The sequence below is a fragment of the Pelodiscus sinensis genome, chromosome 22 (assembly GCF_049634645.1).
Source record: "Pelodiscus sinensis isolate JC-2024 chromosome 22, ASM4963464v1, whole genome shotgun sequence".
Taxonomy (NCBI): Eukaryota; Metazoa; Chordata; order Testudines; family Trionychidae; genus Pelodiscus; species Pelodiscus sinensis.
This window is the reverse complement of record NC_134732.1, coordinates 27,140,877-27,153,761: the sequence shown is the minus strand read 5'-3', so window position 1 is coordinate 27,153,761 and position 12,885 is coordinate 27,140,877. Positions and strand designations below refer to the sequence as shown.

The 12,885-nt window shown below is 47.1% G+C and overlaps 1 protein-coding gene across 2 annotated transcripts in view; it reads left to right on the top strand.

The window, feature by feature from the left end:
- The window catches only part of GARNL3 (GTPase activating Rap/RanGAP domain like 3), a 199,411-nt gene that overhangs the window by 50,641 nt on the left and 135,885 nt on the right, over nt 1–12,885 (top strand). The window contains exon 4 of one of the 2 annotated variants that reach the window (XM_075905772.1): nt 10,392–10,491. The exons of the other annotated variant lie outside the window; for it this stretch is intronic. Within the exon in view, the coding sequence (XP_075761887.1) occupies nt 10,392–10,491 (100 nt within the window). The remainder of the gene's footprint in view (nt 1–10,391; nt 10,492–12,885) is intronic. 2 annotated transcript variants of the gene reach the window in all.

Genomic DNA, 12,885 nt, shown 5'->3' with positions numbered 1-12,885 from the left:
AATTTCAATTAGGTTTTCATAATCTTTGCATAGAAAAACTGACTGGCTTTTCTGTTATACTTAATGGATTTCGAATCCAGTTGTTGTCATTCATGGTTGGAAAATACTTGCATGTGGGGGTGTGTGCGTGGGGGGGGGGTCGCAAAGATGATCTGCAATGTCCTCGCCAGGAGGGAACTTGGGGCAGAGTGTCGATGTGGGGTCTTGGTGGGGGGAGGGGATTAAGGGTGTGGGCATGAGGGCAACACACCTGGCTTGGTACCCTGCTGCAGCAGGGGAAGTCTCCAAGCAGCATGCTCTTGTTCCCCAAGAAGGGGGGCAGAAGAGAGAGCTCAGTCCCCCCCATGCATGCAGCAGGGATCCCAGCGCAGCTGCAGCACCAGGTCAGGCTTGCAGGGTGGAGTGTGTGTGTGTGGGGGGGGAGGGGGGAAATCTTGACCTTCCCTTCCAGACCAGACTCTGCTGCTTCCCCAGCAGGGTGGGGAGGGCCGTGGGGGAGAGAGAGTGGCAGCACACAAGGGGCAACGGGCCCAAGCGCACCCTGAGGGGTGGTGGCAGTGAGCCCAAGCAGAGTTCTCTGTGGCCCCTGCTGGGGCGCAAGTGACAGTTTAAAAATGCCGAGTTCCAGGAGTAGTTATTCAGCACCTCAGACCCAGCTACCCCTCCCCCTCCCGGAAGCAGCGGCCACTGAAACAAGCCACTGCCTGCACACGTGGAGGAGGAGGAGACCGCGTGGCCGCACCGGATGCCCCATAGGATGGGGGCAGTCCTGCAGGGTGAGGAGGGGGCCATGCTGAGCACGGTGGTGTGTCAGCCACAGTGGGTGGTGGAGCAGCCAGAGCTGCACTCCGCCAGAAGCCTGCCCCCACTGGCAAAGCTCCAATGGGAGCTGCCTACGGGCTATGCAGAGGGAGGGGAGTGAGTAGAATTTTCTTGCAGAACCCTTATTTTCCATGGAATACCAATTGGGAAATACTGGTCTAGATGGTGCGTGGTCCTGCTGTAAAGTGCAATGGACTGGACTTGATGACCTTTCAATGTTCCTTCTATTTCTAGTATTCTATTATTCTATTCTATGATTGAGATGTCTGGTAAACTGAATGTAGGATAACAGAGCTTTTACTGTACATACCTTCTATTCTTCAGATCGTTCTTATGGCTCTTTTCTAACCTCTCTTCATTTATATAAATTTAGGTACATATAATTCTAGTCAGAATTGGACCCCAGTGCCATTAGACTTTTGGTCATAGACTTGGTAGGTCACAAAATTCAGATCTTAAAACTGCAGTATTCTGTACACAATCCAGATATATCTGAAATAAAATTCCAGTTAAAGCAGGTTTTATGGTGTGTTAAAATTTTTGTGAAATAGGCTGGTAATGTAAACTATCAATAGCGGATCCACAGAGTCAGCTTAACAGCCAGGAATAGTCAAGCACCAAGATTCTTGCTGAAAGTCTGAAAATCTTTTTCAGGGTTTTGTATTGCAGTTATGGAACACGCAGCTTGCAATACGCAATTTAGGATAATTTCTGCCAGAGCTGACACAGGCTATTTTATGGTTCCTTAGAAAATAAAGACTAATGGCAGTATTACTGAATATTAATGTACTATGAAGATGTACAGTAGCCAGATCAGAAAGGTATGTCAGTACTATGTTAATCTGTAATCTGAGATTCTGTGGGGTATATTTCCATGCCCAGTATTTTGTACACCGCCTGTGATTTTATACTTGTTTCTGGCTTGTTCCTCCTTTAAATATAAATTGCATGTATTGCGGATGCCCAGAGAATATAGCACTCCCACAGCAAGCATTCCAATTAACTATTGCAGTCATCAAAAGATAAAAGAATTGTACATTAAAAATACCCTGGAATGATGAAAGAACTGTATTGGGTTCAGCTGTGATTTAATGTCACATTGATTTCAGGGGCATATGTCCTCAGCAGGAAAACCGGGAGGCATTGCTCAGCATGGCTTGATGCTTCCAGGCATGCACTACCCTTTGAAAAGATTCAGGATGCGTTCCTCAGTGCTGCATGTGAGGCTGTCTGAAGTAGTGGCAGAGGTTTCCTTTCTGCACCTTAGAAAGGTTAGCAAAAGAGTGCCACTAGTGATGAGTGGCCCTTGTTTTCAGGGGAATGCAAAGACAGTCATTTTGCCTGATCACTCAGTGGCAGTGCAAAAGTGCACAGGCACCTTGAACTGTACTGCTTTGTTTTCTGTAAACAAGGCCAGGTACAGCTGAAACCTATGAATCTATTAAGTACTTAAGAGTCAGGATTGGATATGAAGTATGAAAATAGGGTTTTCATTGCAGGATACACTAGTAAGTGAGAGATATGGCTTTAGAGCACAGTGGAGGTAGCATAATCATTCCCAAGTAGGAGAGAGAATCATAGAGTGATAGAACATTAGAACTGGAAGGGACATCGAGAGGTCATTGAGTTCAGTCCCCTGCCCTCATGGCAGGACCAAACACCGTCTAGACCTTCCCTGATAAATATCTATCTAACCTGCTCTTAAATATCTCCAGAGATGGAGATTCCACAACCTCCCTAGGCAATTTATTCTAGTGTTCAACCACCCTGACGAAGTTTTTCCTAATGTCCAACCTAAACCTCCATTGCTGCAGTTTAAGCCCATTGCTTCTTGTCCTATCCTCAGAGGCCAAGGAGAACAATTTTTTTCCCTTCTCCTTGTAACACTCTTTTAGGTACTTGAAAACCACTATCGTGTCCCCTCTCAGTCTTCTTTTTTCTAAACTAAACACGCTCGATTTTTTCAGTCTTCCCTCATAGCTCATGTTCTCTAGACCTTTAATCATTCTTGTCATAGAATCATAGAACTGGAAGGGACCTCGAGAGGTCGTCGAGTCCAGCCCCCCACCCTCAAGGCAGGACCAAGCTCCGTCTACACCATCCCTGACAGATGTCTATCTAACCTGTTCTTAAATATCACCAGAGAGGGAGATTCCACCACCTCCCTTGGCAATTTATTCCTATATTTGACCACCCTGACAGTTAGGAATTTTTTCCCAATGTCCAATCTAAACCTCCCCTGTTGCACTTTAAGCCCATTACTCCTTGTCCTGTCCTCAGAAACCAAGAGGAACAAATTTTCTCCTTCCTCCTTGTGACACCCTTTTAGATATTTGAAAACCGCTATCATGTCCCCCCTTGATCTTCTTTTTTCCAAACTAAACAAGCCCAGTTCATGAAGCCTGGCTTCATAGGTCATGTTCTCTAGACCTTTAATCATTCTTGTCGCTCTTCTCTGTACCCTTTCCAATTTCTCCACATCTTTCTTGAAATGTGGCGCCCAGAACTGGACACAGTACTCCAGCTGAGGCCTAACTAGTGCAGAGTAGAGCGGCAGAATGACTTCACGAGTTTTGCTTACAACACACCTGTTGATACAACCTAGAATCATATTTGCTTTTTTTGCAACAGCATCACACTGTTGACTCATATTCAACTTGTGGTCCACTATGACCCCTAGATCCCTTTCCGCCATGCTCCTTCCTAGACAGTCGCTTCCCATCTTGTATGTATGGAACTGATTGTTCCTTCCTAAGTGGAGCACTTTGCATTTCTCTGTTTACCTCTGACCATTTCTCTAACTTGCTAAGGTCATTTTGAATTATGTCCCTATCCTCCAAAGAAGTTGCAACCCCACCCAGTTTGGTATCATCTGCAAACTTAATAAGCGTACTCTCTATCCCAATATCTACATCACTGATGAAGATATTGAACAGTACAGGTCCCAAAACATACCCTTGCGGAACTCTACTCGTTATCCCTTTCCAGCAGGATTTAGCACCGTTAACAACAACTCTCTGACTACGGTTATCCAGCCAATTATGCACCCACCTTATCGTGGCCCTATCTAAGTTATATTTGCCTAGTTTATCAATAAGAATATCATGCGAGACCGTATCAAATGCCTTACTAAAGTCTAGGTATATGACATCCACTGCTTCTCCCTTATCCACAAGGCTCGTTATCCTATCAAAGAAAGCTATCAGATTGGTTTGGCATGACTTGTTCTTCCCTATCACTTTATTACCTTCCAAGTGTTTCCATATGATTTCCTTAATTACCTGCTCCATTATCTTCCCTGGGACAAATGTTAAACTGACCGGTCTGTAGTTTCCTGGGTTGTTCTTATTCCCCTTTTTATAGATGGGCACAATATTTTCCCTTTTCCAGTCTTCTGGTATCTCCCCTGTCTTCCATGATTTTTCATAGATCATTGCTAAAGGCTCAGATTCCTCCTCTCTCAGCTCGAGTATCCTGGGATGCATTTCATCAGGACCTGGTGACTTGCTGACATCTAACTTTCCTAAGTGATTTTTAACTTTGTTCTTTGTGTATCTATCTTCTAAACTTACCCTCTCTCTGCTTGTATTCACTACGTTAGACACACCTCCAGACTTCTCGGTGAAGACCGAAACAAAGAAATCATTGAGCATCTCTGCCATTTCCAAGTTTCCTGTTACTGCTTCTCCCTCCTCACTAAGCAGTGGGCCTACCCTGTCCTTGGTCTTCCTCTTGCTTTTAATGTATTTATAAAAGGTCTTCTTGTTTCCCTTTATGCCTGTAGCTAGTTTGATCTCATTTTGTGCCTTTGCCTTTCTAATCTTGCCCCTGTATTCCCGTGTTGCTTGCCTATATTCATCCTTTGTTATTTGTCCTAGTTTCCATTTTTTATATGACTCCTTTTTTATTTTGAGATCATGCAAGATCTCCTTGTTAAGCCAAGCTGGTCTTTTGCCATATTTTCTATCTTTCCTACACAGCGGAATTGTTTGCTTTTGGGCCCTTAACAACGTCCCTTTGAAATACTTCCAACTCTCCTCAGTTGATTTTCCCTTCAGTCTTGCTTCCCATGGAACCTTACCTACAAGTTCTCTGAGCTTATCAAAATCTGCCTTCCTGAAATCCATTACCTCAGTTGTGCTCCCTTCTACCTTTCCTTAAGATCATGAACTCTATTATTTCATGATCACTGTCCCCCATACTGTCTTCCACTTTCAGGTTCTCAACTAGTTCCTCCCTATTTGTTAAAATCAAATCCAGAACAACTTCTCCTCTGGTAGCTTTTTCAACCTTCTGAAACAGAAAGTTGTTGCTCATCTCTGGACCATCTCCAATTTCTCCACATCTTTCTTGAAATGTTTTGCCCAGAACTGCACACAATACTCCAGTTGAGACCTAATCTGCTGTCACGGGGCGCGGCCCCAGTCCGCCGCCCCCCCCTTGCCTTGCCAACAGTTACGTTGTGCACAATGCACCACTTGCTCTCGTGCCTCCTCAGCGGAGTGGGGGGGTCCGGGCCCACCCTCACTCCGGACCCCGACCCAGGGCCCTGACACCGAGAGCGTGCCTCTCGGTGGTTACCAGGGGGGTTAAGACCCCAAACGCACCTGCTCCCGGGATACGCGACCCGCCCTGGGTCCTCCTCCACTCCGCTAGGCCGCTCGGCCTACTTGGTCGCCCCGACCGGCCCCTTCCCTTCCGGGGGTGCTCCTTCCGCCGCCTTCCACCCGCGGACCCCTCCTCCGCTCTCCGTTTCCCCCTTCTCGCTCTCACCCCGCGCTCCTTTCTGTTCCCCGGCTCTTCCGGGTTCGCCCTCTCCCCCCGTCGCCGCGCCCGTGACGTCCTCCGGCGCGTTCCCGGGCGCGTCGTGATGACGCGTCCCGGCCTCCCCGCCCCCGCTTCCTAGATCCCCGGGCCCTGCCGCGGCCGCGCCTAGCTCCCCGGCGGTCCCCGCTATTGCTTGCGAGTGGCGGGGCGGTCCTGCCCCGTCACATCTGCGCATAGTAGAGTGGAAGATTGACTTCTTGTGTCTTGCTCACAACACTCCTGTTAATGCATCCCAGAATCTTGTTTGGTTTTTTTGCAACCATGTCACACTGTTGACTCGTATTTAGTCTGTGGTCCACTATGACTGCTAGATCCCTTTCTGCAGTATTCCTTCCTAGACAGTCGCTTCCCATTCTATGTGTGTGAAACAGATTGTTCCTTCCTAAGGGGCGTACTGTCAGTACCTTCCTAAGTGGAGTGCTGCTTTGAAGGAGCAGCACTGCACAGCTGATCTTGGGCTCTGTGCAGTGCTGCTACTTTGAAACGCTGCTGCAGCATTTCAAAGTGGCAACGCTGCATGGAGCTGACCCTGGGTTGCCTGGGATCAGCAGCACTGCCTGGAGACCAGGGTCAGCTGGGGACTCGCTAGCTGACCTCGGGTTCCATGTGGCATTTCCGTGGAACCCAGAGTCAGCTGGGGAGTCCCCAGCTGATCTCAGGTTCCGTGAAAATGCAGTGTGGAGCCTGGCATCGAGCTGACCCCGGCCGCCGCGTGCAGTATTTCAAAGTGTGCAGAGCCCAGGGTCAGCTGGGGAATCCCGAGCTGACTCTGGCTCTGTGTGACATTTCAAAGTGGCAGCATTGCATGGAGCCCAGGGTCCATGTGGGTGCTTCTGCTTTGAAATGCACAAGAGCCCCCACCAGGGACTCTTGTACATTTCAAAGCTGGCACGCCTTGTGCAGCCCAGGTCCAGTGGGAAGTCCTGCTGACTCTGGGCACCACGCGGGTGCTTCCACTTTGAAATGGAAAAGGGTAAGTGCATTCGTGGAACCTGGAGTCAGCGGGACTTCCTGCTGGTCCTGGGCTGCATGCAGAGTTCCGCATTCCTCCTTTGAAATGTACAAGAGCCCCTACAGGACTCCCTACAGGGACTCTTGTACATTTCAAAGGAGGAATGTCGAAGTGCCTATTGATTAGTTGATGGTAATTCCATCAACTACTCGACTAGTAAATTAACTGGTATTTAACACCCTTACTTCCAGCATGATTGTGAACCGTTAATAACAGCTCTCTGAAAATGGTTATCCAGCCAGTTATAGTAGCCCTATTTAAATTGTGTTTGCCTAGTTTATTGATAAGAAGATCATGCAAGACCGTTTCGAATGCTTTACTAAAGTCTAGGTATACCACTTATTTCTTCCTTATCCTTATCTAGACTTGTTATCCTATCAAAGAAAGCTATCAGATTGGTTTAACATGATTTGTTCTTTACAAATCCATGCTGATTGTTACCTAGCACCTTATTTTTTTCCAGATGTTTGTAGATGAATTCCTTAATTTCTTGCTCCATTATCTTCCCTCGCACAGAAGTTAAGCTGACTGGTCTGTAGTTTCCTGGGTTGTTCTTATTTTCCTTTTTATAGATGGGCACTATATTTGCCCTTTTCCAGTTTTCTGGAATCATTCCCATCTTCCATGACTTTTCAAAGATGATAGCTAAAGGCTCTGATACATCCTCTATCAGCTCCTTGAGTATTCTAGGATGTATTTCATCAAGCGCTGGTGAACTCAAAATTTTCTAAAGAGAATTTTTAAAACATCATTTTTGCTAAAAAATGAGGAATCCTATAGCACCTTGGAGACTAACAGATTTATGAGAGCATATGCTTTTGTGGGTAAAAAACACTTCATTAGATGAATTGGAATGAAAATTACGGAGGCAAGGGTCTATGTATATTCCTGTTATTAAGCAAGCCAATATTCAAACAAGCTGTAAGATATTTTTATTTCAGTTACAGGCAGTCCCCGGGTTACGTACAAGATAAGGACTGTAGGTTTGTTCTTAAGTTGAATTTGTATGTAAGTCGGAACTGGTACATATTGTAGGGGAAACTCTAGCCAAACATTTCTCCACAGCTGAGTTTTATTCTCCCACACCTCAGTTCCCTCAGTCCTTTATTCTCAAGCTGAGATGTCTGCTGAGAAAAGCCGCTCCACGTCTCCCTGGTCTGCTGGGTGGGGTGCTAGCTTCGCGTCTCCCTGGTCTGCTGGGGGGAAGCAACTAGTGCAGGGTTGCCTCACCCCGTTTGTAAGTAGGGATCCGATGTAAGTCGGATCCATGTAACCCGGGGACTGCCTGTAGTTAGGAATAAACTACAACTCTATGCAAATAATTATCCACTGTGGCAATCCTTGCTTTAGGTCATTGTTCTGTGTATTCTGACACTCAACAAAATTGTCTCTGGTGTCATGAACATATCATATATTCTTACATAAACTCATAGATGATAATAGCCTAGTCTCTGGCAAGATTTTGATACACTTACTCCATTAACTTCAATGGGACTATTTATGTGGTAGAATACTACTGAAGGTGAGTAAGGGCGGCAAAAGCTGGGAATGAGCTTTTTGTATTGCAAACACATGCTGCAATTGGATTCATTAAAATTTGTTCGTGCAATTGGAAAAATGTTGAGGAGCGGATTCTTAGAAAGAAAATTGTGCAAAGTTTCAGGAAAGAGGATTCATTTGAAAATTCCTACAGCATTAGCAATCACCATCTCTATCTCCACTGTCACCACACAGCCCAGATGCAGTGGAGAAATGCACAAACTCCTGAGTTCCATACCCACCTTCATAAGTTTTTTAATTACACTTTCCTTTATATCATAGCTTGTAATCTTAATTCAGTTATGCTTCACAATACCTTTATGAAAAGTGTACACTTATTTTGCATATGAAGAAATGGAGGTTAAGAAAGAAATATCTTGCCTTGCCAAGAAAGTCTAATACTGTCTCAGAATTCCAAGTTAATAAAAAAGTTAGTCTAACTTCCCCCACTACCAGAAAACTGAATCATGCAATCAATCCATACTAAAAAGTGAAACTCCAGACTCTATATGATTAGGGATGTAGAAAATTCAGTTCAGGGAGAGATTACCAGAGATGGATGAAGGGGAATTACTGCAATATACAAAATACAGGCAGTCCCCGGGTTATGTACAAGATAGGGACTGTAGGTTTGTTCTTAAGTTGAATCTGTATGTAAGTCGGAACTGGCATCAGCCGCTGCTGAAACTAATCAGTTTCAACAGCCGCTGAATCTGGACACCAGTTCCACTTACATACAGATTCAAGATAAGAACACCAGGCGTCCCCAAGTCAGCTGCTGCTGAAACTGATCAGCAGCTGATTCCAGGAAGCCCAGGGCAGAGCAACTCTGCCTCGGGCTTCCTGTAGTCAGCCGCTGGTCAGTTTCAGCAGCGGCTGACTTTGGGACGCCTGGGGCAGAGCAGCTCTGGTGCTGCTGGCTTGGTCCAGTAGCGCGGCTGCTCCTCGGAGCTACTGGACCAACCCAGCAGCACCCCAGCTGCTCTGCCCCAGGCATCCTGATTCAGCCACTGCTGAAACTGATCAGCAGCTGAATCAGGACGCCTGGGGCAGAGCAGCTGGGGTGCTGCCGGGTTGGTCCAGTAGCGCCAAGAAGCGGTGCTGCGGGACCAACCGGCAGTGCCCCACCTGCTCTACCACAGGCCCCCGGCTTTGCTCCACATCTCCCTGGTCTGCTGGGGGGGCACTAGCTGCGTTCCCCCCCCCCCCCAGCAGACCAGGGAGATGTGGAGCAAAGCTGCGGAGGACCCGGGCCGAACCGTGGCACTTCCAGATCAGCGCCGCGGTCCGGCCCGGGTCCTCCGCGGCTTTGCTCAGTGTCTCCCTGGTCTGCAGACCAGGGAGACGCTGAGCAAAGCCACAGAGGACCCGGGCGGACCCACAGCTTCCAGATCAGCTGAAAGCGCTGCGGGTCCTGCCCGGGTCCTCCGCCGCTCTGCTCAGCGTCTCCCTGGTCTGCAGACCAGGGAGACGCTGAACAAAGCGGCGGAGCACCCGGGGCCGGACCCGCGCCCGTTTCCAGATCAGCTGGAAGCGGCGCGGGTCCTGCCGGGTGCTCCGCCGCTCTGTTGAGCGTCTCCCTGGTCTGCAGAACAGGGAGACGCTGAACAAAGCGGCGGAGCACCCGGCTGGACCCGCGCCGCTTCCAGATCAGCTGGAAGCGGCGCGGGTCCGGCCCCGGGTGCTCCGCGCTTTGTTCAGCGTCTCCCTGGTCTGCAGAACAGGGAGACGCTGAACAGAGCGGCGGAGCACCCGGCTGGACCCGCGCCGCTTCCAGCTGATCTGGAAGCGGCCGCGGGTCCGGCCCTGGTGCTCTGCTGCTTTGCTCCCGTCTCCCTGGTTTGCTGGCTCCGCCAGCAGACCAGGGAGACGGGGAGCAGCTTTTCTCGCCCCAGAGAAGGCGGGCGGCGGGACCAGGCGTCCCGCTGCTCTAGTTCTCCGGGGCGAGAAATCCCCGTTCGTAACTATGGATCCGACATAAGTCGGATCCGCGTAACTCGGGGACTACCTGTATATTAAAATAGATTTCCAAATCAGCTTTACATGTTTAAATGAAGAAAGGGCATAAGGATCACACTCTTCTAGTGCCCATGAACTACTTTTGCTTGACTTTTTTCCTTCTGCTCCTCCATTCCCTTTACATTTGGAAAGAATTATTCTAATAATTTCCCAATTCTGTTTTCTGCTTCAGAATGCAGATTTCACACCAGGTACATGGCGCAGAACAGATGTGCACTTGGAAAACCCAGAGTACCACACCAGATGGTATTTCAAATACTTTCTAGGAAAAGGTAATTACACTTCTGTAATTTTAAGTAAAATGAGAAATATCTTTCACATTTGAGCAATTGCAACTTTTAAGGTGCATGGAACTGATTTTGTTTCTTATTATTAATATTGTGTCTTCTGCCTGTGCAGTGCTGTACATGAGATGAACTGTGGCAGATAGGTGGGTCCATGCCCCAGAGAGCTTATGTTCTGATGTTATAACAGGCACAATACGATCCAGGAAAAGCACATGCATGTATTGGGTCACTAAAGCTCTAATAATTCACTGTACTGCTGACTTTAGCTTCCAACAAACTAGAGGTGTCTAGGCCCCTATTGGGGCCCCTGCCTCCTAAGGCAGAGGCAAGAGAATTCACTGCACTGCTGACTTTAGCTTCCAATAAACCAACAGTATACTTCTAGCATTAATGCTTCATTAGCAAGAGAGAAATCCCAACCCCAAGAAGTCTTGTCATATCAGGCTTTCCTTCAGGAATTCTGGTGCCCCTCACTTTTTAACAAGGTAGAAATTCTTTCAGAACACTTTATTTAGGGATTTTGAGTTTCTACTTCTTGTCCCAGGCAAAATAAATATGCTTGACATCAGGAAAAAATTAGTCTCAGTTAAGACTTGATTGAAGGTTCAAGTTAGTGTATATCCGTTCTGAAGTGGCTCAGTCAATTGTCCTCCCCCCAATCACTTTCAGAACCAGTTCATGCACTTGTTCAGATTCTATCAAATTAATCACTTAGGTTCTGTAATGAGGTGGCCCTCAGTTCGCATGAGTGTCCCCTCTTGGCTCAGTATGTGTGCCTGCACTCTCTCAGTTCTTCAGCAACTCAGTCCTCTGGCCGAGTCACATCCTGTATGAATCTCAAATCCTTTCGGGGTACCCACTTAACATAGACCCATCTTGGTGCCCTTTCCTACTGTCCCTTTTAGTCTGTTCCCCACTCGGAGAGAGTGGTGCCTCCATGGCTTCCCCTCCTGGAGTCTACTCCTTGCCCCTAGCTCAGGGCTTTATCAGTTCATCAGTCTTTATCCAGCTCTCCACTCAGAGCTCTCCATGGTGCTGCCTCCATCAGTCAGCCAGTCACCCTCTGTCTTCCCTCCTTGAGATCTGCCCTGCACTAACTACTTCTCTGCTTTGCAGTTCTTTTTGTAGGCCTTCCTCTCTACTGCCTTTCTTGCCTCTTTGGAGGACTTGTCTAAGGCCTTTTCTAGGGCAGAGAATGGCAGGACCATCCTGTCACAGACCCCTTCTCAGCTTTCTAAATCTAAAAATAACACACATGATGCCACATATAATCTAGCAGTATTTTGTGAGATGACATATTTGCACAAGACTTTAAGAAAAATCAGCAGAAATGGCCTTTCTCCACAGATTTTGTAGGAGGGAACTGGGATGGCAGAATCCTGTTGTTTGAGATTCTCAATATATAAACTTTAAAAAACAAAATACATTTTCTCTTAGTTCTTCTAAATTTAAGCCATGTTTTTTTTGTAGAGAGGATTTGGAGCAAGTTTCTGTTTACCATGCTTTCTTCACTGAGTCCTTTAAAGCTGTTGACAGTATTAGGATTTCTTAATGTGTTTTCATGAGTCTTTCTTTTCCTCATTTTGTTTTATTGAATCTTAAACATTTATTTCTTAAAATAATTTTTACCTTGTGTTTCTACAGAGCCTATCACAAGGTCCATAACAAGGGCTCCTAAGCACTACTTCAGTACACACTGTGGCAAAACTCTGGTTTTGCCTCAGAGGTCCTGTGCTTTTAAGTGGTTAGGGTTTGCCTTAAAAGCTCATTGTGACAGGGATCCCTTTTCTCTGCACCTTTAAAGGCTGCAGGGAAAGTGTTTGTGGCACCTCATTAGCCCTGCCAGCCTTTTTCCACAGAACAGCACACATCAGTGCTCTCATTGGTGACCCCAGCACTCCCATTGAGCCCCCCTTCCGGGCTGCAAGCGAACCAGCACCCAGCTCCAAAGCTGTTTAATATCTTCATCAATAGCTTAGATACTGGCATAGAGAGTACACTTATTAAGTTTGCAGATGATCACAAGCTGGGAGGGGTTGCAACTGCTTTAGTGGATAGGGTCATAATTCAAATTGTTCTGGACAAATTGGAGAAATGGCCTGAGGTAAATAGGATGAAGTTTAATAAGGACAAATGCAAAGTACTCCATTTAGGAAGGAACAATCAGTTTCGCACGTACATAATGGGAAGTGATTGCCCTAGGACAAGGCTACTCAACCCGTGGCCCATGGGCCTCATTTGGCCTGTGGCCAGTTTGTTTGCGGCCTGCAGTATGATTTGGGTTTACATGGGGCTCAACATGCAGCCTGCAGGTGGGATCCTTTGAACATGGCTTCCACTGGGAACACACTCCACAACGGCAAGTCAATATAACAGTCT